The sequence below is a fragment of the Malaclemys terrapin genome, chromosome 1, assembly GCF_027887155.1.
Source record: "Malaclemys terrapin pileata isolate rMalTer1 chromosome 1, rMalTer1.hap1, whole genome shotgun sequence".
NCBI classification, from domain to species: domain Eukaryota; kingdom Metazoa; phylum Chordata; order Testudines; family Emydidae; genus Malaclemys; species Malaclemys terrapin.
The window spans coordinates 211,658,346-211,685,357 of NC_071505.1; the positions used below are offsets into that span (position 1 = coordinate 211,658,346).

The 27,012-nt window shown below is 47.9% G+C and overlaps 1 protein-coding gene across 1 annotated transcript in view; it reads right to left on the reverse strand.

The window, feature by feature from the left end:
- The window catches only part of PTCHD1 (patched domain containing 1), a 44,097-nt gene extending 40,908 nt beyond the window's left edge, over positions 1-3,189 (reverse strand). The window contains exon 1 of the mRNA XM_054006109.1: positions 2,690-3,189. Within this exon, the coding sequence (XP_053862084.1) occupies positions 2,690-3,109 (420 nt within the window). The 5' untranslated portion in view covers positions 3,110-3,189. The remainder of the gene's footprint in view (positions 1-2,689) is intronic.
- Positions 3,190-27,012: the final 23,823 nt, after the last annotated feature.

A 27,012-nucleotide genomic window follows, 5' to 3' on the forward strand; every position in this document is an offset into this window, starting at 1 on the left:
CTTGCCCCCCCCCCCCGCTCTGGGCGGCCCTGCTACTGTAACCCTTTCAGGAGTCTGATTTGTCTTGCGTACCCCAACTTTCACCTCACTTAAAAACTACTTGCTTACAAAATTAGACATAAAAATACAAAAGTGTCACAGCACCCTATTACTGAAAAATTGTTTACTTTCTCATTTTGTCTGTATGAAATTCTAGTTTGTACTGACTTTACTAGTGTTTTTTATGTAACCTGTTGTAAAACCAGGCAAATATCTAGATGAGTTGATGTACGGAAGACATCTGTGTACCCCTAGAGGTACGCGTACCTCTGGTTGAGAACCACTGCTCTAAAGCAAGCCCTGTCCCTAGGCTAACTTCCCCTCCTCTACAGAAGGAAAGACAAACAATGCACAATGATTTGTTCAAATTCTCTCTTTGAAATGTCTTAACCTTTTAAAATGCAGGATGTTATTAAACACATTTTCTATCCTGATCATGTCTGTGTGGCAGCTGTTATAAAACAGGTGGGGTGAGCACCTCGCCACCACACACACTGTATGTAGTCACAGTACTTTGTTTGACTGGCTTTGGACTGCATGGAAACATGAACTCCCCTCTGATTACATTTATGCTCTTGTTCCTTTAGGTGCTCAGATACAGTGGTGATAGGTACAGCATAAAAACCTACATCTAGTTCTCATTCTCTTTCACTTGCTGCGCCCTGTCACCACAAGATGATGCAATGCTGCATGACCACATAAGAGTGAGAGCTGTGAGCTCCGCCTCCTATTCTGATCTGTTTAGACCCACTGCTCATAACCAATCTCCTTAGCCATCTACAGGGTTCTTTAGGCTGCTGTCTGTGCCTGGGTCTGCCCACAAACAGACCAATAATTAGAACAAACATATTTTGTATTTTCTGTAAAAATGTATTTTAGATGCTTGATGATGTCAGATTAACAATAAGTAAATGGAGTCAAATGACAATAGCGTGGTTAATCATGATCTCAGTAAGCGAAAAATAATCATTTTGTGGGCACATTCCAGCTATAAAAAAAGAGGCAGCATTTAAAACTGACAGAACTTTCTAAATTATAGCTTTCTCCCTGATATAATAAATCTAATGCAGAAGTTTGCTTGTGGAAAGATTCAGAGTCGCATTTATTTGTGTGTCACTAGTCTATTGATTAAACTACAGATCTCTAGAGATAGCACTACAGAGGAAAAATCCATTATAATTTTTAATCTGTGACTGAATGAATATGTACATCCTGGATGCAAATGCAGTTCAGAAAAATTGGAAAATGAAGGCATGAAAATTGTCTTCTCTGGAGTTTTCTTATTTACCACTGAAATGTTACTAGACTTACTGAGACGACATTCATTAAATCTACTTGCTGATTGCTGTTTGTCGATATGTCAGCAACAAAAAGGAAAAATATTAAATACTTGGGTGGATCAGTGCAATAGTACTATAGTTGAAATAAGAAAAATGAATCCACTGAAACACATTTAGTTTAGTGAAAAGAGTGAACTCTCCCAGAACTCTGTCAGAATATATTTTTTTACTTATTTTCTCATTTTTGGAAAGACACTCCCTCCTGTTCACATTAACATTATCTTTTGTGTGTTTTGACGGTTTGACATTCAGCAAATAGAAAATGTTGACAGTCTTTATGCTTTCCACAGGGGAACAATGTTAACATGCAGTCCTACAGTTTAATGCTAAAAGTGTGTAGATTCTGAGAGCCACACCTTGAATATTTCCAAATGTTCCAGAGATTCTTCTTTCTTTCTGGAACTCGACCCTTTTGCGGCCCAATTTTTGCATCCATTCTACTTTCTCTCCCCCTCCCCGCCCCCCAAAACCTACTCAAAACTATTGCAGTCTAGACCAGATACTGAAATTAAAGAAATTCGTATTTCTGACATGTTAGGCTAAATTGTACTATGAAATGTCACATTACATCATATTCCATGAAACATAAATGATATGACAAGATGCACCTAATGTAACTTGATCCTGTACATCACAAACGGCACAATGTCTCAAATTTACAACCAGGCTGTTTTTTCTTTAAAAAAAAAAAAAGGGTTTGTGAGGATGAGTGGAGAAGGAAATTACTACCAGTTAAAAATAATCAATTTGGTATGTAATTTGGTTCCAAGAACCATGAAGTGGAGGTTTCAAGCTATTCTGTACCCAAAAGTCACAGACTGTCCATACCTGGTAATCCATACAAACCACCCCCACCTCCCCAAGCAGTTTGCAGCTTTGTACTCAAACTTCAAAAACAGTTATTGAATTCAGAGTGAACTTAACTCACAGGCATGACTGTAAGAATAATAAAGAGTGCTGGAAGAATTATTTAACAAAATGCCCTGACTTCCTTATTCACAAAAATACACACCTTTGTCTAGGTTATTTCATCCACAAATAAGGGAGATTTCTCATCTCCTTTAAAATAAGTAGTCATCCCAACTGTTGCAGGGATGTGACTTAGTAGCTGTGTTCACAAGACACACAGTGTCTATGGAAGGTAGGGCGTACCCCAACAGGCATAAATGTGTATCTGGATAGTGTCTGAGTTATTATAACACAGATTGGGAGGGTGGGGAAGGTTGGATCGAAGAAGAGGGGTGGGAAGGAGAGAGAGATGAGGTGTGGAGTGCAGGAGGTGAATAACTGGGAATACAGCAGAGGTTTACCTTTAAGATCAGATCAGTATGATGTTGGTCCAGCATGTTCGCCTTCCTGAAGGATGTGATGATGACCCTGCCGTACCTCCCAGGGGTCTGCAGGTCAGAGTAGAGCCGGTGTTTGGAGCGGTTCACCGGGAAAAGGCTGTTCACCAGGTTCCTCTCGATCTTGGCCAGGCTGTGTTTGGGGGCCAGGAGATACTCCACGCTCTCCTCGATCTGGTACCTGCTGAAGCTGGCGCCCAGCAAAATCGAGATCAGCACAGGTGCGGAGGCGAAGAACACCGGGTGACTGGCAATGAAGTGGCCGAGTCTGGAAAAAGACGTCCTCAGCCCCCTGTGCAAAACCTGCCGCAACATCCTAGTGCAGAGGGAGCTCAGGAGGGCGAGGTGCGATCTGAAGCTCTCCCGGAGCCGAGGCAAAACCATCGGGGGAGCCCGGGCAGACGGGAGCTGCCCCACCGGCCTGAAATACACCCGGGCAAAAAAATCCGGCCGAGCCGAGGCGCCCAGCGGTGGGTGTGTGCGCTGGGGGGGGGGGAGGGGGGGGGGGCTGCTAAGGCTCTTTTCCTCCCGGAACGCGGCTGTGCCCTAGAGGAGTTTCCCAGCGCCTCATTGTCTGACTTCCACCCGCCAGCCGGCTCTGGAGAGCAGACGCCCAAGGGCAGCGGGGCTGGGGCGGCGAAGGGAAGCACGGGCGAGCGCCAGAAGCCCCGAGCCCACCGCGGCTGTCGCCAGACCACAGCCGAGTTTGTCGGGGAGGCGGGGGCTGGCCGCTGATTGCCGCCTTTGCTCCAAGCCCGCGCAGGCAGCGAGGAGAGCGGAGCGCCCACTCCCCCTCATGGAGCGGCTAGGGGAGGCGTGCTCGCAACAACAACAACAACAACCCCCCGCACACACACCCCACACGGCACACGCCGGATCCTTTGCGGGGGGGAGGGCTGCGGCTGCTCGGTTGTAGATCCCCTGTGTGAGCCGGGCGGTGCTGAATGGATTTCAGGCGGCTAGTCCCCCACCCGCTGCCACACACTCCTCGCCGTCTGGGTTTAAAGCAGCGCGCTGGTCTGCAGGGAATCGCCGCTTGCGAGGGAATCACACCAGCGCCCCGTGACCCGGAGGGGCTGGAGGTGGCCACGCGTGGAGCGCAGGGCCAGTTGCCGTCCTTGCTTTCCCACCACAAGTTGTTCAGATGGCGGCCCCCACCCCCGCCCCCTTCTGCCTCCCCACCTGCCCCCGCCCACAAAATGATCAGTCAGTCCTCAGGGCAGCCGGCGGCTTGCCGCGGTGCCTCCTCGCCCCATCTTCAGCCGCGGCTCCTAATGTCCCGGCTGCCGGAGGTGGCCGCCGCGGGAGCGGGTGGGCTGCATTGCTGACCGCCTCCCGCAGCTGTCGGGCGGGGAACTTGGCTGGAAGAAGTCACAGCGGATCGGTTGCAAATCAAAACGACTAAGACCTGTGTAGTCAATGGAGCCCCCCCCCCCAGCCCACTTTGAAATAAGGACCTGATGATACCGCTTTATGTCAGCCCCATGACAGCGCCGCCGCGAGCCTCCAAGGGACAAGCTGCCAATCAGAAAATCCTCAGGCGCTCAGGCAAGGAGGGAGCCAGGCATGTCACTGGTACAGTCACGCTCCTCCGGAAAGTTTCCAGCCTCACCTCTCCAAAAATCCTCTTAGCAGCACGTTTTGGGGGCTGGGCCCCACGCCGGCGGCCGCGGGTCCCATTGTTTCCGACACAGGATCAGCACAGAGATACAGTTTTGTGTATTTCATTGGTATCACGCGATCCTTTAGCTTGGCCAACACATGCAGCGGGGGAGTCGCTCGCTGGAGAAAGCAGGAGCCAGAAACGTCTAGGCGATTCCTCCACCCGCCCTGTCTGGTCGCGTGTGAGTGCGAGCGTGGGTCTCCCCACTGTCTGGCTCTGCCGCTCTGAGGATGCGGCTTGTGCGAGGGCTTTGCCGGTGGAACAGCAGAATCCGCCCGGCCTCATGCGGCCCTAATGGGCATGTGCACAGTGTCTGCACATGCCCATTGCCAAAGTGAAGCCCCGCTGAAGCTGGTGCCCTTCCCCTGCCCTTTGCCCTGAGCTGCAGCAAAACTCCCCTTCCCCAAACGCACCGTGGCGAACCGGCAGCGAGAAAGGGTCTGGGAATGGGGTGTGCGAGGGCGAGCTGAGCAGCTGATCGGGAGGGAGGAGGAGGTTGGGTATAGGCGACGCAGAGCCGAAGGAATGTACAAATCGGAGCAGGGTATCGAATTCCTGTCTGGATTTTCAACAATGGGAGGGTGGGGCATACAGAGGATGCAGGGAGTGCCATAAAAAGTTGAAGCTGCACTGACACGGACATCCCCATGTGCCTGGACACTTCCCCCCACCACTCTGATTAATTGGTAGGTGTGTAGTGATGTTACAGTGGGGTTCTCCCTTGGAGATGACATAGCGTGAGGTATGGGTAGTGAGCAGATGAGTCATTTAAGATTTATAATAGTATCTCTCTTGAGTGACTTTCAAATTTTGATTTTGATTTTGATTCACGTTTCCTTTCAATATTTTAATGGCTGGATTTTAACTTGAGTTGGGTGTTTAAGGCTTATTTTTTTCTTCCTTTCACTAACAGATTTTCTGTTGCTTCTGTCAAAAATCTGCTACTTGTTATAAATGTTAATGATTTTATTGAAGGGGCACCTTACCAATGCCTTTCTTTCTTTCTTTCTTTCTTTCTTTCTTTCTTTCTTTCTTTCTTTCTTTCTTTCTTTCTTTCTTTCTTTTCAAAAAAAATCAAAACAACTTTTTTCCAGTAATGTGTAATATTATAACCTATTACATTTGTATACCTAGCTCTATCTACAAAAAACACGGCTGTTACTCTGAAACCTAGCTCTATCTAAAGTCTAATCTGAATAAATGGTGTAACTATACCCATATAAAACAATAAAAAAATCAGAAATTTATTAGCAGCTGGTTTAAAGCTTTCATATTTGGATACCCAGATATCCACATGTTTATTTCTGTTACAGTTAAACCATCTTTCTTAGCTTCACCCAAGCCATCACTGCCCAAACCATAGAGACTTTATGGGACCCTGGGTGAACTTGCATTTTGGTGCCCCTTGCCTCCACGGACATGGTGCTCCCCATTGCCCCTGGTCCCCCATGGACTCCCCACCCTCCCTTCCTCCCAAGCTCTGCACTGTGCCACCTTCACCCCTAATCCCTGCACCTCCCTTCTGCACCCCTAACCCCTACACTGTGCCACCTTCACCCCCAATCCCTGCACCTCCCTTCTGCACCCCAACCCCTACACTGTGCATGCCCCCTTCACCCCAACCCCTGCATTCCCCTGTGGTGCCCCAATACCTGCTCCCTCCTGCACCCCTAACCCTTGCACTCCCCTCCTGCTCCCCTAACCCCTGCACTCCCCTCCTGCACCCCTAATCCCTTCACTGTGCCCCCTTCACTCCTATCTCCTGCATTCCCCTCCAGTGCCCCTAACCCCTGCACTGTGCCCCCTGCACCCCAACCCCTGCACTCCCCTCCTGCGCCTCTAAACCCTGCACCCCTTCACTTCTACCCCCTGCACCTCCCTCCTGAGCCCCTAACCCCTCTATCCCCCTCCTGCACCCATGTGGGGAAACTGACCCACCTGGATGCACAAAGCAGCTGGCATTGCTGCTCGCTCCCCCACTGGACCGATGCTCCTCTGCCCCGTGCACCCCCTGGGCTGTATAAGGAGAGGGCAGGAGAGCAGCAGCTGCTGATGTCTTAGCACAACCCAGGTGAGGAAGTGACCTGAATGCAGGGAGCCCTGGTGTTGTGTGTGAGTTGGGGGGAGAGAGCGAGAATGAGTATGTGTGTCTGTGTGTGTCAGTGTGTGTGTCTGACAGAGTGTGTGTTGAGGGGAATGTGTGTGTTCCTGAGTTTAGGAGTGCACTGGCTCTTTAAGAAAGCACTGAGGGTCAGGAGCCTGAAGGCTTGTGTTCAGACACAAGCAGCGGCCACCAGCTCCAGACCCAGAGAGGCAGCAGCACACACAGTGATTCCCCCTGTCCCGTTACCCCAGCTTAGTGGAAATTGGGTGCATAGGTGAGGGGACACCCCAATGTTACCCCCCCACACCCAGCAGACAGGAGGATGCTCCCAGAGTCCCAGTCCGAGTGGCCAGGGCGTAGGGTGACCAGATGTCCCAATTTTATAGAGACAGTCCCAATATTTGGGGCTTTTTCTTATATAGGCTCCTATTACCTCCCACTCCCTGTCCCGATTTTTCACACTTGCTGTCTGGTGACCCTACCAGAGCTGCTCCGGGAAGAAAGTGGGAGGAGGCAGGAACAGCAGCTCTTGCACACATGGAGCAGGGGGGAGGAGGGGACCTCCTGCTTCGGAGGAGTCATCTGGCTCAGATGGCTGGCTGTCCAACTGCCCCCTGCAGCTCGGGTCTCTCCCCCACTCCAGCACTGCTGCTCGCCTGCTTGCCGCCTCCATCAGCCCAGCTGGCCCTCAGCAGGTCAGGTGGGAGTCCAAACCCTGCGCACCGCTCCCTCCCCAACCCAAAGGCCGGCCCTGGACACACACACACACAATAATGTTTTGGTATTAGCCTCTGTCAGGTTTTGTAATTGTTAGAGTTACAATGTTGTGATTATGTGCTTCTGTATGATGTGGCTCGGGTGACCAGATAGCAACTGTGAAAAATTGGGACGGGCGTAATAGGAGCCCATATAACACCCCCCCCCCCCCCCCCGCAAATCTCGAGACTGTCCAGAGGTGAAAGTAAGGCGATCCGGTCCGGTCCAGCATACTGGCAAGAGCTGATACGCTGTGCTGGACTGGACCAGCTTCCCAGGCAGTGATTTAAAGGGCCCAGGACTCCAGCCGCTGCGAGGAGCCCCGGGCCCTTTAAATCAGCCCCGGAGCACTAGCAGCGGGGCTCAGGTGGCACTTTAAAGGGCCCAGGGCTCCTCTCAGTGGCAGAGCACCGGGCCCTTTAAATCCCCGCCCGAGCCCGGCTGCCAGAGCCCCAGCAGCGGCCGGGCTCTGGCGGGGCTTTTAAGGGCTTGGGGCTCCCCTCAGTGGCTGGAGCCCCGGGCCCTTTAAATCACCACCAGAGCCCTGCCGCCCCGGGGTAGCGGCTGGCCGGAGCCCCGGGCCCTTTAATTCGCCCCTGAGGCCCGGGGTTTCCAGCCGCCTCTGCAGCTGATAGTTCTGGGGTGATTTAAAGGCCCCGGGGCTCCCAGCCAAAGCCGGAGCCCCAGGGCCTTTAAATATTGAAAGGCCCCGCCTCTTCCAGTTGAGGCCATGCCCCCACTCAGGACTCCAGCGTACCGGTAAGTCCTTTAAGTTACTTTCACTCCTGGGACTGTCCCTATAAAATTGGGACATCTGGTCACCCTAGATGTGGCTATATAATCGTATCGTTCATTAATATCAAACTGGTGATTCACAAATCTGGGTTTTACTTTGTTCTTCCAAACACCTCAGTAATGTGACTTTAAGGTCCAAATCCTCAGCCCAGTTCCCAATCTAATTAGTTCCAGGGTCACTAATCCAGTTCCAAACTGCAGCAGCCACCCCAATCCTAAAACAATCACTTTACTAGGCCAGAGAGGTTAGAACAGTGGTTCTCAAACTTTTGTACTGGTGACTCCTTTCACATAGCAAGCCTCTAAGTGCGACCCCCCTTATAAATCAAAACCACTTTTAAATATATTTAGCACCATTATAAATGCTGGACGCAAAGCAGGGTTTGGGGTGGAGGCTAACAGTTCGCAACCCTCCATGTAATAACCTCGCAACCCCCTGAGGAGTCCCGACCCCCAGTTTGAAAACCCCTGGGTTAGAAGGATTCAGATCTGGCATCTTTCTCACTCCTCCCACTCTTGCCTCAGTCCTGCCACCCCACGTCTTCTGCACAATGTTGTACAGAGAGCCATCCTGGAGAAGAGAATTGCAGAATACTGGTGGCATTCCCCTTCAAATTCCACCTCTCCCCAGTGCAGGGAAATGACGCCATATTTCGCCACCAGGGGACACATGGTGGACACATGGACATGCGCACACACGGGTGTCAGACATAATGTAGCTTGAAAAATGCTGCTGAGTAGACACAACTCAATCATCATTGTTGTAAGTGTGTCAGATGAGAGTCTTACAAAATTACAATTTTACTGTAGACACAGTCTTAATATTGGCAACTGAATCCTGCTGGCGTGCTTTAGACCACACAAGAAATGAGACCCCATCAACACTGGCTGCCCTTGCTCAGCCTCTCTGTAGCGAGGGGACGTGGCCTCCCTCAGAGAGGGATGGAAGGACAGCTGTGAGCCCCCCCGGTGGGCAGAGCCGGCACACCCACACCCACCCCGCCAGAAGCAGAGGGGCGGGACAGGAACCAGAAGTATAAAAGGCCGGCCCTCTAGCTCAGTTGGAGAGGAGCTATTGGAGGAGAAGGATATTCCTCACCTGCTGCTGGAGTTCAGACCTGACAGCAACTGCTGCAGTGCCTGAGCTCTGGAGGGACTGCCAGAGCTACCGGTTGCTGGAGACATCGAGAAGTTGCTGGGGCTGCTGTTAGTTGTTTACCCCAGCAAGATGGATGATGACCTTGGGACCCAGGTACCTCCCTTGAACAGGAGTGTAGGAAGTAGCCCAGGGGAGCTGATAATCGTTTGGCTGTGTTGCTGATTGACAGCTGGCCAGTGTGTTGTGGTCAGATTTCCCTGCTGACTCAGCGGCAAACCACTCTGCCACTGTAGGGCCCTGGGCTGGGATGCAGCAGAGTAGGGTGGGCCTGTGTCCCCCTGGCACTCCACCTCTGGGGGGAGCAGACTCCCCACCGCAGGCCAAGAGGCCTTTGTTTGTTGGTGATTCCCCCCACCCACCCCCTCCAGAGCTGGGACCCGCAACAGTTTGCTGCCCTGTTCTGTTTGAGGGCCTGGGCTAATAGACTCATTATTGCTCTGCCCTGAATACCAGCCAGAGCTGCCTATCTGCTTGCTGCCTCAGCCTACCGGAGGGCCGGGGCTTATGGCTGGGGTGGGCAAACTATGGCCCGTGGGCTGCATCCAGCCCACCAGCTGTTTTAATCCAGCCCTCAAGCTCCTGCTGGAGAGCGGGGTCTGGGGCTTGCCTCGCTCTGGTGCTCCAGCTGGGGAGCAGGGTCAGAGGCCACTGCGCATGGCTCCTGGAAGCAGCGCATGTCCCCTCTCCGGCTCCTATGTGTAGAGGCAGGCAGGGGGCTCTGCTCTGCATGCTGCCCGAGCGCCGCCCCTGCAGCTCCCATTGGCGGGGAACTGCGGCCAATGAGCACTGCAGGGGTGGTGCCTGTGGACGGCTCAGCGTGCAGCAGAGCTGCCTGTCTGCGCCTCCACATAGGAGCCGGAGAGGGGCATGCTGCTGCTTCCAGGAGCAGCTTGAGGTAAGCGCTGCCCCACCACCTTCCCCCCCAACCCCAAGCGTGCCGTGTTCCCTCCTCTGCCTACCTCCCAGTGCTTCCCACTGCCAAACAGCTGTTTGGCGGCACTTAGGACTTTCCAGTGGGGAGGAGCGGGAATGCAGCGCACTCAGGGGAAGAGGTGGAGGAGAGGCGGGGACTTGGGGGAAGGAGCTGAAATGGGGTGAGGGCGGTGCAGGGTCAGGGGTAGAGGTGGGGTCGAGCACCCACCGGGAACAGTGGAAGTCGGCACCTACGCACTGTCCCCCAAGTCCCAAAGCTGGGAGCCAGGGGAGCAGAGTGGAGCGGGCTGGGGCCAGGTAACTCCACTTCCCACTGCCCCGTGAATGCGGGGTTGGGCCTGCCCTGCAATCACCGGGCGGCAGGAAGTGGAGCTACCTGGCCTCAACCCGCTCCGCTGGCTCGTGCTAGGGGGGTGGCTTCCCCTCTGCCCCCCAAGCCTGCTCCTGCCCTTCAGAGACCTTGCGGAGGCCTGGGGCCAGCCACTCCTTCCCCCATGGGGAGGGGGCTGTGTAGGGCACCACAATGTCTAGGGACGGCCCTGCCCTAGCCCTGATCCCCTCCCGCCCTCTGATACCACTCAGTCCCAGCCTGGAGCACCCTCCTACCTCCCAAACCCCTCATCCCCAGCCCCACCCCAGAGCCTGCACCCCCAGCTGGAACCCTCACCCCCCTGTGCCCCAGCCCCCAGTCCTGATCCCCCTCCTGCCCTCTGATTCCCTCAGTCCCAGCCTGGAGCACCCTCCTATCCCCCAAACCCCTCATCCCCAGCCCCACCCGAAAGTCTGCACCCCCAGCTGGAGCCTTCACTCCCCCCACACCACTTTGTGCCCCAGCCCGGAGCCCACTCCCGCACCCCAACCCCAATTTCGTGAGCATTCCTGGTCTGCCATACAATTTCCATATCCAGCTGTGGCCCTCGGGCCAAAAAGTTTGCCCATCCCTGGCTTATGAACACTGCTGTTCTACCCTGACTGTAGGCTACAGTGTTTAGTGCCCTGTCTGGGCAGAGGACTTGGGTTCCTAGGCTCAATACTGCGTTACCCCGCTGAGTGGCGAAGACCCCAATGCTAATTCCCCTCTGAATTGTGCTCTTCTAGAGGACTTGTAGTGAGGGGGTGTGGCCTCCCTCTCAGATGGACGGAGGCCTTACTCACTCCCACAGCCATCCATAACATCTACTTTCCAACTGAGGTGTGCTATGGTCTAAAGGAGAAGAGCAGTTCACAAGCAGCTGCAGGCCCTCCAGTGCCCTTTCATAGATAGTGAAGCTTAGCTGAGGCCTAGCACTTATCTACTACAGAAAGGTAACGAATCGATTAATACAGCACCAAGCCAGGGAGCAGCTTTGCATCTCTGTTCCACCTCTCTTTTAGAAATTTATCTCCTTATATACTATACTTGTTTATGGAATTTCTTACTCTTTTCATTCTCATGGTCTACTTGTTGTTGATGTCTTTAGCTTATTGAGTATGTAAACTGAGATGTCACAAAAGAACATCTGTTCAGCAAGTCATTACTGTTACACGTCTTCTGTGATTAATGAGATAATTATTCAATTTCTTGGATTCCTGCACATCTGGACATGTTTTGTCAGGGTCTACAGATCAAAGCAAAAGGACACACGCGATCCATTGTTTGACAACACACAAGGATTTAGTCTGGGACTTGGTTCATCTACGGAGAACCCTGGGAGTTTGGTTCATCTGCTAACACGTTAGATTTAGCTCATAAAGAGAGAGTTCCATTTGAAAACAGAGCACAGATAGCTATAAGGACATTCACAGTTTCTAAGGCCGCAAGGGACCACTGTGCTCATCTAAGAAAGTAGACTAGATAACACAGGTCATAGAACTTCCCTGAACTAATTCCTGTATGAATTAAAGGATATATTTCAGAAAACATCCAATCTTTCTTTTAATAATTACCACTAATGTAAAATCTTTCTCAGCTCCTGGTAAATTGTCACAATGGTTAATTACCCTTAGTGTTTAAAAAAATAAAAATTGTGCTTCATTTCTTGTCTGAATTTGTCTATCCTCAACTCCAACCATTGGATCATACGTTTTTGTCTGCTAGGTTGAAGAGCCTTATTATTAAATTTTAGTTCCCCATGTAGATACTTGTAAACTGAGATCATGTCACTCCTTATAATCTTCTCTTTGTTAAGCCAAAAGAGGTAGACATGAAGGAAAGCATCCCAATAGCAGCTTTGGCTGTGCAAAGAGGGCATGGAAGGACATCAAAGGTGAGAAGGAGAGGTATGGAAGGCTGTGGCGGGTAATGTGAATACCTTATATTTGTTTTGTTAGGTTTTGGGTGCCAGTGCAGACACCTTAGGAGTGTCTGACTGTGATCTTAGTGTGGGGAAAAGCAGGTGATTTTTATAATAGAATACTGAGCAAATTGTGCAATGTGGGCTTCAGCTGGAGCCTGAAGAGAATGGGTTTTCAGCTATCCATGGTGAGGATGATACGAAAGATTTTTGTGATGACAATTTAGAGGAAAAGGAAGATTTTAAGTGACGTTGGGGGGGATTGTGTGATTTAGGGTCAGATCCTTCAACTTGTATAAATCAGTTCCATCAAAGTCACTGGAGCGACATCAGTTTACACCAGCTGAAAATCTGGCCCAGCAGTCATATGGGGATATTAAGGAAAGTGACACATAAGAACTAATGAAGAAGGTGCTCAAATTTGTGCTGGGGGACAAAACTGAAATTTGGCTGGCCCATTTATGGTGGGAGTGTAACCCACACACCACCTGGGTGTGGTGTTCTGGCCCCTCTAGTGGCACTGAGACCACTTAAAGATTGAATCTGCTCTACAGCCTTAGCTAAGGGCCATGTAACTTTTAGCTCATGCAGTAGAGCAGGGGTCCGCAGCATTTGTCACGTGGCCCATCAGGGTAATCCGCTGGCAGGCCGCAAGACATTTTGTTTAAGTCGACTGTCCGCAGGCGCTCACCTCCTCCCCGCTGCTTCCAGCCACTCCCATTGGCCGGGAATGGCAAACCGTGGCCACTGGGAGCTGGGGGAGGACTGTGCCTGCAGACAGTCAATGTAAACAAAACATCTTGCGGCCCACCAGTGGATTACCCTGATGGGCTGCGTGCCAAAGGTTGCTGATCCCTGCAGCAGAGGCTCATGCATCTAGCTCCACTAGGTCCCAGGTTCAATACCAGCGTCTGTCAGTGTTACAGGAGCACAGTGACCACCTTTACATCCCCTCAGTGAACTCTGCTGTGCACACCTTAGCTGAGGAGCTGAGCTGATGTTTTTAAAAGTCAACTGAGAAACTGACTGTGCAGAGAAGGCTCTAAAGGTAACACCCTACTGATGATGAATGAGGAAAGTTCACACTTCTAGTCTTAGACAGTTTGAAATTAACATATAGAGCAGAGGATCTCAAACTTCTTCACAGTGTGGGTCACATTTTAATAGGCAGATTATTTGCTGAGTACCCCCTGCCATCTTTCATCCATGTTCACATAGTATCTCTGTGGCAACTACAGCAATTGCTTATACTGGAAATTGATATTGCTGCATTTTTAGCTTTGTTTTGATGCAATACATGTTTTCTCCTTTTGAATAAAATTAATCACACTGTTTACTTTTGTTCTTCATTTGCTTTCTCTTTCCCATCTGTTCTGTCTCTCTCAGCTGGCAGCAAGGAGCACAGCCAACTTTATGGGTCTAGCTAGCTCTCTTAAAACCACCAGCAAGTGCCACCACCACCCTGAAACAGAGTGATTGTTATCATCCTCGTGATAACACCAGGGGGAAAAAAAATAGAAATCCAATGAAGGATGTGATTAAGGGAGAAGAATTTTAAGGATGTGCAGTATGCCTCAGAACATGCCCTTCCGGGAGTTAGGATGACAGTATTAGGGTTGAGATTTTCTAAGGGATGTGCTTCTTTATGGACCTGGGATATAAAAAGGAGACTGTACTCTTGCTGAGGAGTATCTATACCTCTCATAATTTGCAGTCATAGATTTCATTGTTGGTCATCTTAACTTCTGGCAGACACAGTTTAGAGCAGGGCATAGTTTTGCTTTCCCCTGCTGCAATTGTCTGCTGGCAAGCAAAAATTCATCTAATGTCTTTCATTTATGGTAGGTGAACCCCTTATGTTAATCACAGATAATGGCAGAAAAGGGCTAAAGAATGAACTAATGCTTCAAATCTGGATCTACTTCAAAGCGTTCCCTACTTCCCTCAGACATTGATGGTCTGCCATCCGTAATAGTACACAGAGAATCCAACTGAACTTGCAAATTTACATTTTGGGGAGTGTCAAGGCTGTATCCCCACTTTGAACTTTAGGGTACAAATGTAGGGGCCTGCATGAAAACTTCTAAGCTTAACTACCAGCTTAGCTCTGGTCCGCTGCCACCATTTCCCAATTGGATTCCCTCCCTGGGAAGCCTTGAGAAACCTTTCACCAATTCCCTGGTGAATACAGATCCAAACCCCTTGGATCTTAAAACAAGGAGAAATTAACCATCCCCCCTCCTTCCTCCCACCAACTCCTGGTGAATACAGATCCAACCCCCTTGGATCTAAAACAAGGAGAGATTAACTATTCCCTCTCCTTCCTTTCACCAACTCCTGACAAGGAAAAATCAATCAGGTTCTTAAAAAGAAGGCTTTTAATTAAAGAAAAAGGTAAAAATCATCTCTGTAAAATCAGTATGGAAATTAACCTTACAGGGTAATCAAACTTAAAGAGCTCAGAGGACTCCCCTCTAGTCTTAGGTTCAAAGTACAGCAAACAAAGATAAACACTCTAGTAAAAGGTACATTTACAAGTTGAGAAAACAAAGGAAAACTAACACGCCTTGCCTGGCTATTTACTTACAAGTTTGAAAAAGGAGAGACTTATTTAGAAAGATGTGGAGAACCTGGATTGATGTCTGGTCCCTCTCAGTCCCGAGAGCGAACACACAACCAAAACAAAGAGCACAAAACAAAAGCCTCCCCCCCCCCCCCACAAGATTTGAAAGTATCTTGTCCCCTTATTGGTCCTTTAGGTCAGATGCCAGCCAGGTTACCTGAGCTTCTTAACCCTTTACAGGCAAAAGGATTTTGGAGTCTCTGGCCAGGAGGGATTTTATAGTACTGTACACAGGACAGCTGTTACCCTTCCCTTTATAGTTATGACAGGGAGAAATCATATTAACTGGCTCCCCTTTTTGCATAAGCAAAAATTAAAGCAATCCACAAAGCTAAATACTGCTTGACAATATCATCTTTTGCAGTGTGTTCTATACAATGCAAATCCCCATCCTTCTCCCTAGGTTGTCCCTCCTTCCAGATAAGTAGATATATAAAAAGAATATAAATCACTAAGATATACTTTAACAGCTGGCACATGATTCTTTATTGGGTGCTCCCTGATGGTCACTCTTTGGCAGCTCTTTGCTGATTCATGACGATTGCTAAGAGAAACCTGGGTGACTTATCTTTTATGGAGTGTAATAAAAGAAGGGAAGTGCCCTAGGTTGCTAGAAATGCAGTTTCATGGGCATCTCTGAGATGCTCCATTAGCCAGCTTCTGGCCATGATGATACTAAAATTGGATTGGAGATCCCCTGATTGCACCGTTAGTATGAACGGAAAGAAAAAGGTGTGTGGGTTGGGTGCTTTGTGTTTGTATGACACCTCAGCATACTGGGGAAAATGATTCCACTTACTCTCACATATGACTACGAAAGATACAGGTCTAGAGATACTGTCCTTTGTTCACAAATACAAAATTCACATCCTAATGGTAATCCTGATTCCTGTGTGAAAGTTAGTAAAGCAGTTTTTCTATTTGAGATGTAAAAGTGACCCAAAGAGACACAGGCAGGATATGGCAGCATTCATGTACATGTTATTTGTGAGAAACAGGATTTAATTATCTAGCTATCAAAGTTAATTGTTTAAAATGCTCAGTTAGTCTGGTTTAAGAGTACAATGGCAAACAAGTTATAAAGTCAGGGTAGATTATGTGACGGGTGCCACCTGGAACTGGGGTACCACTGAGCCCCCTGACCCACCAGCCTGGGTTCCCTCTCCCACTGTACTGCTGTGACAAGCTACAAAGCCCTCCAGCCTGCACTTTCATCAGCCTTCATACAGATAGAAACACACTCAGCTACGGTTACAAGTAGGCTGTCTGACCAGCTCCTGCGTGGGAAAGCTACTCCCAGCTCCTCAGGCATGCAGCCCCTGTGGGGTATAAACCGAAAATTATACTGTCTTGCGCTGCACAGGGAACTGTACAGTGTTAGCTCATAAAATTCACCCCCTCCCTCAGTGTGGAGAGAAATATGCAACAGCCTTTTGCCCCTGAATTATGATTCCCCCACACTGGTTTAGATAAAGCAAAAATAAGTTTATTAACTACAAAAAATAGATTTTAGATAGTAAACAGATCAAAGCAGATTACCTAGCAAATAAACAAAAAACGCAAACTAAACTTAATGTACGAAATAAATTGGATATGAATAGCAGATTCTCATTCTAAGAGATGATACAAGCAGGCTGCAGACTCTTAAGGGGCAAGCTGGACTTGCTTTACAGTTTGGAATCCCCAGGTGTTTCATTCACAGGCTAAAAATCCCTTTAGCCTGGGTCCAGCACTTCCCCCAGTTCTTTGTTCCTCAGGTGTCTTCTTGGGTGGGAGCGAAGAACACCAGATGATGTCACTCCCCACCTTGTATAGATTTTGCATAGGGCGGGAACCCTTTGTTTCAAAGCTTGGTTCCCAGACTGGTCTGTGGAAAAATACTGACATCCCAAGATGGAGGCTAGAGACATGTGGTCTCATCTCATGTCCTTGTAGAGTCATAGCCGCCATCACTCACAGGCTGTTTGGAGCGTTCACAGGAAGGCTCACCAGAGGGGAGATAAGCTTCTCCTAAGGCCTATTGTTTTTTCCTAATGGCCCATTGCCCCAAATAGACCTTTCCCAACCAGCTATCTAGACTAAAACATCTTGTCTAGTGGGCATTACCCAGGTGTAACTATATTTGAAATAGATACATAGTCAATATTCATAACTTCAGATACAAAAATGATACATGAATAAAAATAGGATAACTATATTCAGCAAATCATAACCTTTTCGATGACATCTCACATGACTTATCTTGCATAAAATACATCATAACTATGTCATTATCATAATATTATCACTATGAAGTATATGGGGTTCAGTGTCACAGAATATAGGAAGCTCTGTAGATATTTAAAGTATGCAGACATCAATATTTTGGCAGGGAAAGAATAATCTGTCCATACATCTTGACTATTTCATTTGTTTATTTTTATTTACATAAAATAGACACATTTGAATGTGTAAATTCACCATATGCAAACACATTAATTGGCATCTGGTTTAATATTTAGGGATATAAAACCAAAGATTAATATTTTCAGCATGGTGGACAGTTCCCCAGCTCCAAGAGTGCAATCTCTTTCAATCAGAAGAAAGCTAGTTCTTTGTTGACCCCATGACAATCGGTGTTAGACAATGCCTGATTGAAATCCACTGATAGGTCAGTTAATTTCATATGCCCGGATGCTGCAAAGACTTACACACTTCGAATAGTCCCAGTGACTTCAGTGGGTATGTCTTTGCAGGGTTGGGGCCCCTGATCACCAGAAGGCAGTCCTGTGTAGGTGAATAACAAACAGAAATTTAATCTGTTTTCTCCTCTATAGTATTTCTAAAATACCCATCTGCTGAATATCTAGATACTGGGTAATGACTGAATAACTTGTATGTTAATCTATTTATATATTGCCTACACAGCTTGTTGCTTTCCCTTATGGTGAGCATGCCTCCCCACCTTTTTTTTTTTTTTTTTTTTTTTTCACCACCTGGCTTGTTTTCCCTTTAGTCTATTGCTTAGGTTTTGTGTCTCTAATGTTGTTAGTAAAACCAGTTATGTAAATATAAACAACAGATGCCCAGCTTCAGGACAATGTATTTCTGACTCAGAATCGTCACCTTAAGTCACATTCTTTCACCTGTGGCTATGATGCATATTAAGTCATAGTGGCAATGTTCTTTGCAATCATATGAGAGATTTTCAGATTCAGAATAAATGAATTGCATATTTTGGCTTCTTAGAAGGCGTTTCTTCCCATCTTCAAATGATCTGTGTTTGTTTTTCATCACCTAGTTTATAGATCATTTGATGATGCAGCATGGTCTAATGGAGTGAGCATGGGACAGGTAACTAGAATCTGCTAAGAGTTAGTTCTGCTACTGATTCACTGTGTGATCTTGGGCATCTTACATCTGTTTCCCTATCTCTAATACTTGGATAATGTTTACTCAGTTACTTTACAGGAGAGTTGTGAGGGTAATTTCTTGATGCTTTTACAGTGATTAGAAAATGTAATGCTATATTACTGGTAAGCTTTATAGAGCTTGCTCTGGGAAACCTTTACACATAAGAACAGCCGTTTCTCCTATTGAAATCAATGGGATTTATGTAAATAAGGGTTTACAGGATCAGAATAATTAGTTGATTGCTGTTATGTGCTAAAGAAAGCAATAGATAATAGAAGAAAGAGGGAAAGATTTAACTGGCCTTGAGCCAGCCACTGTTTTTTATGTTACCATCCAAAAAATTAATCCTAAATAAACCCTGCCACAGTCCTGGTCGAGTTCTCCCTTCTCAATATTCACCAGGCCCTGTAATGGCACAGCCTCATGCTGACTAGTGCCCCCTTGTATCAGGGTGCCAGGGGCCCTCATCTCAGGTACCCCCGCAATGGTCACTGCCTCACTCCTGCAGTGGCCTGTCTCGCCAGGTCTTCTATCGCCTGCCCCATCAGCCAAGTCACACAAAAGTTCACTCTTTCTGGGAAAAGAAAAGGTCCAGCTGAAAGTCTAAAACAAATGCCCAAACTGAAGTTCTCTGCTTCTTGGCCTCCTCTCCTGCAGAGCTTCCCCCCCACCTCCTTTCCCCAGGGAGGCTGGCAGCTTCACAGCAACAACAGTGCTCCCCCACAGGAGACTACTCTGCTCTGTGGTGTCTTCTATCCCCTGTTTCCCTTCCAGAACGCTGACCCTAGAACTGTTTCTGTGGACACCTTGCCCCTTCTTCCAGCAGCTCCCCCACAGGAGTTAGCTCTAGTACCTCTGGGGATCATCTCTCTAGCCACAGCCAACTCCCAGGCTTCCTTTGCAGCAAGGTCCTACTCCTCGGCAGTCTCTTGCCCTACACTAAATTTCCAGCTCTATTTAAGTAGTCCTGCCTGAGTCCCTGAAGCTGGGCTGGCTAATTATCATTAGGTTTCCATATCACCATCAGTGGGGCGGGGTGTGTATGTGCCAGCTGCTGGGTCACAGGCAGGGCCGGCTCTGACTTTTTGGCCGTCCCAAGCAAAAAGAAAAAACAAACAAGCCCCCCCCCCCCCCCCCCCCCGAAAATGGGGCGGCCAGAACGGCAAAGCAAAAAAACAAAAAAAACCCTGCTGCGCAGCCGGAGTGCGGGTGCAGGGGGACCGGCGGGGGGGGGGGGAGGGGGAGGGAGCAGGCGGCAGAGAGAGAGAAGGGGGCGGCCAGGGCTACAACAGGGGCGCTGCCACGTGGCCCCTCCCGCTGCGCCGCCTCCTGCTGCCTGCCGTGAGGGCTCCGCTCCGGTCGGCGGGGAGGGAAGGAAGAGGACTGCCCTGCAGGGTGCTCTGGTTCTCCGCGCCGCCGCCCCCTACAGGGCGACCGGAGAAGGAAAAAAAAAAAGCAGCCGTGTCGCCCTAGGATTGGGCAGAATGCCGCCTCCAACAATCTGCCGCCCCAAGCACCAGCTTGCTCAGCTGGTGCCTGGAGCCGGCCCTGGTCACAGGCGAGGCTCAGCCTGGCTTCCCTTAAAGGGCCAGTCAGCCTGTCACAGGCCCCCTCCCTGGACCCAAGTGCTTTTAAGTTTTCCTGAATCTGAGCAGAGTCCAGGCATACTCTCAGGGTACACAGGGTTTCTAGGCACAATCTCTGGATCCTGATACTCTTTCTAACACCTGCCGCCCCCCCGAGATGCCTAGGCCCTGAGACTAGGTATTGCCTCCCCCAAACTCCTCAGGTGCTTAAGCACACTCTTTCCTAGAGCTCCAGTCTTGTGGGCACTCTGCTTAACAGTTTAGACATAGGCTTTTCATAAGGGGTTTCTATACCTTTAGACCAGTGATTCTTAACCTTTACTGCAGCCTGCACCCCTTTGGTTCTCAAAATATGTTCTCGCACCCCTTATCAAAAATCGTTGAAGTAGGTCAGTTCTTTAAACCTAGATATATCATAACTATAGAATGAAAGAAAGAGACTTATATATTTATTTTAATTTCACGGTAAAATTAAGAAAACATCAACACATATGTGCCTGTGCTTAATTTGTATTTTCAATGATTTACCTTCGAAAAAAATCTGGCATGTCTCACCCCCCCAGAAAGGGTGTCTCGCACCCCCAGGGGATGTGTACACCACAGGTTAAGAACCACTGCTTTAGACAATACAAGAGATACACAGATGTAAGTAACAACAGTAAAACATCCTACTGGACCTTCCCCGCTTTAGGTTCCTCATGACTTCTGTGCATTCTTTGGGATTTGGTCAGAGCCCTCTGGGGTGTCCAGAACTCCCCTCCTGCAGTGCATGGCTTCTTCTCTGATTTATGGAGCCTCTCTCTCTCCTACAGCCAGCTTACTTCCGCCTTGGCTGGTGCCCCAGCCAAAAAGTCCCTTCTCCCTCCAAAAGCCTATTCCTCTGTTTCTCTCTCCTACCCCAAGCTTCATTTGTGTCTCTCACTCACCCAGACTCTGTGTTTTTTAAAGGGCTGCACCTCATCCCTTTGTTCACTCTCCTAGGGAATTCCATTTTAAATTCTAAAACTCTAGCCCTCTGCAGAAGAGTAGGAGAAAACTGGTTTTGTCTAGAATGCAGTTCTGCCTGAGCAAGATCTATTCAGTTGCTGATGGTTTTTAATGACCAACCTAATCATAAACAAGTATCGGGGGTAGCCGAGTTAGTCTGTATCCACAGAAACAACAAGGAGTCCAGTGGCACCTTAAAGACTAACAGATTTATTTGGGTATAAGTTTTCATGGGTAAAAAACCTCACTTCTTCAGTTGCATACACAGATGCATATACAGACATCCTGGCATCTGCCTCCCCCCCCCCAGCACAAAAAGTGTAAAGTAAGGCCACAGTAAGAGGCAGCCATAAGACATAAGGATACTGACAGCTCATAAAATCAAACTTGAATTCATAAATTGTACATAGATTCCCCAAATCATCACAACCACATATGTAGAAGTGAGCTGGAGGGCCCCATTTAAACTGTGATTATTCTTATGGTGTCACAGCTACAGAAATAATTGTGCTATGTAACTTGGTGCTGACTCACTGTGCAATTTTTCAAATAATTTAAAAGGGTAGTTCTCATCACAGCGATTGCTGTTCAGAAAAGTGACAGTTGGAATGGCTTAATTGTCAATCTGCCTTTATTATTTTTATTTTTTGAGGGGAGCTTGTCTCTTTTCTTGTTCCCAGAGCTTCCAACCTGCCTCCAAAGTGCCTCTTTCCAAGCTCTCCCCCTCCAGGATCCCATCTTTTACATTCTTGGCAGGGCGCATTCCCTCCCTGCTATTCAAACTTCTCTGGGATCCTGTGATTAGAGGTTACAGATGTTCCTGCCCATCCGCCTCGCTGCTCTCTTGGGGGAGGAGGCTTTCTTCCCTTAAACTGAACTAGATTTTTTTTTTGAGGTCTAGGAGCGGCTGGGTACGCCTTTCTCCACTTTCTTTCCCTGGTTTGTTCAGGCTCCTGCAGCCTCTTCAGGCAGGCAATGATTTGCATGCCCCCTGCCATAATGTAGAAGTCCACAGTTCAGGGCTTTTACTTGCAATCAGGAAGAAAAGGGAGAGGGGAGGGTCAGTCAGGACACCTAAATGCCAAAAATAAATACATTTGTAAAGGCTAAGTTCCATCATTCACGCATCTTGCCCTTCACTTACCTGAACAGCGATGATCATTTTTTAAAAAATGGACGGTAGCCACATTTTAATAACCCTGACAACTTGCCTTGTTGTGTTGAGGGGTGGAGCAGGTGCAGGAGACTAGCACAAGGTCTCTTTAAAGAACTTTGTTATGGTTGTGTGCAAAACATTATTTTTAGCTATAAGAAGTGTAGATGGGAGAAAAATATGTCTTGTTTTGTACCCAGAAGACAACCACACTGCAAGTAAAAACACTGAAGCAGGCCATAGGTGTAAATTACATGAGCAAGCGAAACAAATATAATTTCTGACAATGTGTACTTGTTCATATGTTGCATATATTCAGTTATTTGGTTTACCAGGAGCTTGAAATATTTAAGCAGGTGTGTGTTAAAAGAAAAAAAAAAACACCCACATCTGGTGCTTATGTTCCCCTCTTTATGTTTTTTATAGGGATGGGCTGATCTTCCAATTGCTCTTAAATGCTCCTGAGATATAAACAGCAGCAAGGGATTTTTCTACTGTACAAAGAACATTTGGTGATGTTTTTATTTTTCAGTCATGAAAGGCTACCTTCCAAACAGATCGCAGCTTTCCCTGATGAAAATAGAGGTACATTATTATTGTAACTGTAGCATGTTACTTAGTTGGGGAGCTGGTGTTCTATCATGATGTGTGGCCTTTAATGCTAGACAACACAAAATAAAAGCCACAGTGACAAAATCTCAGTTTGTAGAGAAAATGTTTAAATTGATATATATGCCTATTTCTAGCCTGAAACCCCTTATCAATTCATACACCGGCTTTCCTAGCAAACAAGAAGATGCAGACCTTTGCAGTATGAATCATCCGTTTACTTCTAATCAGAATTCAGGCTATGTTCTGTTTTGTGTATAATACTAATTGAGATTGGCTTTGCACCTGAAAACACTCACTTTTTTTTTTTTTTTTTTTTTTGGGCTGTACGGGAATATCATAACAGGAAAGGCTCTTATATTTCAGTGAAATTTGCTTTAAGGTCTGAACAATTTGTAAGCCTTTTTCCTCAAGGCTGCAACAAGCATATGTTTCAGATTATGGTAAATGTTTGTGCTTATTAAGATTAAGAGCAGCATTATTATCACTATTATTTAATATTTATGGTATGGTAGTACCCAGAGGCACCAGCCAAATGCAGGGGTCCATTGTACTACAGCCTTTTGCTATCCCTGTCAAAATCTACACAAATTTGGCCAATTTATAAGAATCTCAAAAATCACAAATTACACACGACCAGTAGCAGGTTCTTAGGGACAGACGACTAAAAATTGCAGAGTATGCCGTGGGCACTGAGCATGCGCCAGCCCAGGGCTGTAAGGGTTGCATAAGATTGTCCCTGCAATTGCTTCTCCTGGTTGTTAGGGGCTGCTGCGATGCCAGGCACCGGAACCGAGAGCAGGGAGACTCCCTCTTCTGTGATCTCAGTGCTCCTCCGACTGGCACCTTAACAGTGTGAAGAAGAATCAGCCTGACTGGAAAGTAGAAGGGGAAGAAGGGAAAGCAAGGGGCCAAGAGGTCAAGGAGGAGGTTGAGAGGAAACAGGAGCAGGCTGGGGGAATAGGACCAGAAGGGGATAGGAATGGAGGAGGATGAGGGCAGGCTGGGAGAGACACATTGCGGGAGGGGCAGAGGAAGGAGACAGGCTGCTAGGACAGGGCAGAGGGGTCCAAAGACTATCCCCCTCCAGAACCCAGTATTCCTGAGTCTGAGCATTCCTCTGCTGTCAGCAAACAGCTGTGAAAACTACCAGCAAAGGGTGTCTCTCATCCCAAGCTAGTGGCTGGTCCACCTAGAGCAGTGGTGGGAAACCTGCGGGCTGCACGCGGACTGTCAGGGTAATTCGCTGGCGGGCCACCAGACAATTTGTTTACATTTGCACGGCTGCACACAGCTCCTAGTAGCCGGGGTTTGCCTTCCCGGCCAATGGGGGCGGCGGGAAGCAGCGGCCAGCACATCCCTGTGGCCCGCGCCGCTTCCCACAGCTCCCATTGGCCGGGAACGGCAAACCGCGGCCACTGGGAGCTGCAGATGGCCATGCAAATGAAAACAAACTGTCTGGCGGCCCGCCAGCGGATTACCCTGATGGGCTGCAGGTTGCCCACCACTGATCTAGAGGATGACAGCCTACTACTATTATCATTTGTTGGCTCAAGTAGTGATGATCTGAGAAATGGAGGTTCCAAATCTGCTGATTACCCAGATTGATGTCACCATGATGGCACATGATGGACTTTGTTTTTTCAGTTTGAATTTTTAAAAACTTCAGAAGTTATATATAAAAACTATAGTAAAAGAACATTAAGGTTTCAAAGTCAAGTGCTCAAAAGTTAGGGAAAGTAAGAATTAAGTATGCCTATGCAACCTTAGTTTGTCTCCCTTGTGATTATGCATTTTAAATACATGATCACATACTATTTTTTCACAGGACCCTTTCCTCATTGACTGCACAAGATGAATGATACTCAGGGAACAAATCAGGGTTGTGTACCAAGTGAAAATGTAGTGCTTTTCTCATTTGCTGCAGAAGTTGGAAGGTGTGTAGTGAATGAGGCACAAAAATTTAGGAAGAGAATGGATAGTCTTGTGGCTTAGACAGTGGTGCTGGAAGTAGGGGTGCTGGGGGTGCTGCCACCCCCTGACTTGAAGTAATAATGACCAATACCAAATACATGGTTTCCATAATCAGCGTCCCCATTATAAAAATTGTTCCAGTACCCCTGGGCTTAGGCAACTTAATTCCACCCTGGTGAACTGGATTCTATCCCTGCTTCTGCCACAGGAGTTCGTATGTGGTGCTGGGCTAATCATTTAAACCAAAATTTTGACATTGGCCACTAACTGTCTGTTCCTCATTTTCTGAGCACCTGGGGTCTGATTTGCACATATGCTAGCACTCACAACTACAACTGTCAACTGGAGCTGAACTGTGGACATATAAAATCTGAAAAATTGGGTCCTTATTGCCTTAAATTAGGCAGTCAAAATTAGTAGACACTTTTGACAATTTTAGCTTTAACCTCTCTGTCTTTGTTTCCCATCTGCAAAATGGGGATAATGCTAGCACCTGATCTCACAGAGGTTGTGAAGATAAAATCTCGAATATTTTTGAAGTACTCCGATACTGCAGTGAGAGCACTAGAGAAATGCCCATGTGAAAAGTAGTGCATGTAGTGTAGTTGTAGCTAGGTTGGTTCCAGGATATTAGTGAGACAAAGAGGGTGGGGTAATATCTTTTATTGGATCAACTTCTGTTGGTGAGAAAGACAAGATTTTGAGCTTACACAGAGCTCTTCTTCAGGTCTGGAAAATCTGGCAGTCATCTCTGTGAATGTGGAGAGCCCCTGGCAGTGGAACTGTTTGTGCAAAAAGGTGAGCAGGACCTAGTGAGGTGGAAAAAGCAGTATATGTATCTTCCAGTTCTCCCTCCCCAAAGAGGTGAGCCTCAGGGTTTGGCTACACTTGCGAGTTAGAGCACATTAAAGCAGCCCCGGGCGCCCTAACTCACGACCCATCCACACTGGCAAGGCACTTAGAGCGCTCTGATTCCATGGCTAGAGCGCTCCTGGTAATCCACCTCGGTGAGAAGCATAAGGCTTGGTGCGCCTCCGGTGAAATGTCTGGGCGTCAGTGTGAACGAGGTGTTGCATTACTATGCTCTGATTGGCCTTCGGAAAAGCCCCATAATCCCCTTAAGTCAAGGGGCCACCCTTGTCATTGTTTTGGAATTGCTGCAGGAATGCGGATATCAAAGCAAACTATTACTGTGGAATGCTGTGTGTGAGAGAGAGAGGCGGGGTGTGTGTGTGTGAGGGGGGGTCTGCTGCTGTCTGAACTTACAAGACAGCATGCTGATACGCTCTCAGCCCCCCCAAACCCACTCTCTCTCCCCCCCACATACATACAACACACTTCCTGTCACACTCCACCCCCACCCCCATTTGAAAAGCACGTAGTAGCCACTTGCATGCTGGGATAGCTACCACAATGCACTGCTCTCTGTGGCTGCTGCAAGTGCTGCAAATGTGGCCACATCAGTGTGCTTGCAGTTATCAGTGTGGACAGATTGCAGTGCTTTCCCTACTGCGCTCTACGAAGGCTGGTTTAACTCGAAGCGCTCTACATCTGCAAGTGTAGCCATGCCCTCAAAGTCTGACCTAGCCATTCCGCCCCACCACTAAGACCAGTTACTTTGACTGGGTTCTGCTAAGAGGATTTGTGTCTTACTACTCATGTACTTTACCACTTGACAAATATATGAAGTATAATTTCATCAGTGTTAAAGTGTATGGGGAGGATACATCGGTAGTGAAAGAACTGCACTGGGTGACTGAACTCAGCCTTGACTCCTGAAATTTGCTATATATCTTCTTGTCAAGGGTGGGGGACAGTCTGGAAGTGGGACGAGAAAATCAAGATAAGAAAAGCACCCATCCCCAGGTCATTGATATGGAGCCAGAAACCTGGGTGGTTGGAATTAATTGAATCTATTGTCTGGAACTAAATGAAACCAACTCTAGCCTGAAAGAGAGGGAGAAGGAAGAAATGTAATGGGATGTAATAGTAGCTGATACTTTGTCATACGTACAGCATCTGATTTAAAAAATATTTTGATTGGGAGACCAATCAATAAGGTGGAATTTTAAGTATGAAAGTGATTGCCAAACAACATGTTCTCTTGGAGAGGATTTCTTTCTCATTTCTACACAGGTTATTTAGCGTTAGGCAGCAATATAACTGTGGCAATGGTCACAGTCGCTTTGGATAACGTCAGCCTGTTCCCACATCAGCAGCTGGTGAGTTTAAATGGATAGATGACTGGAAGAAAGAAGGTTGCCTAGTATAAAGAGACA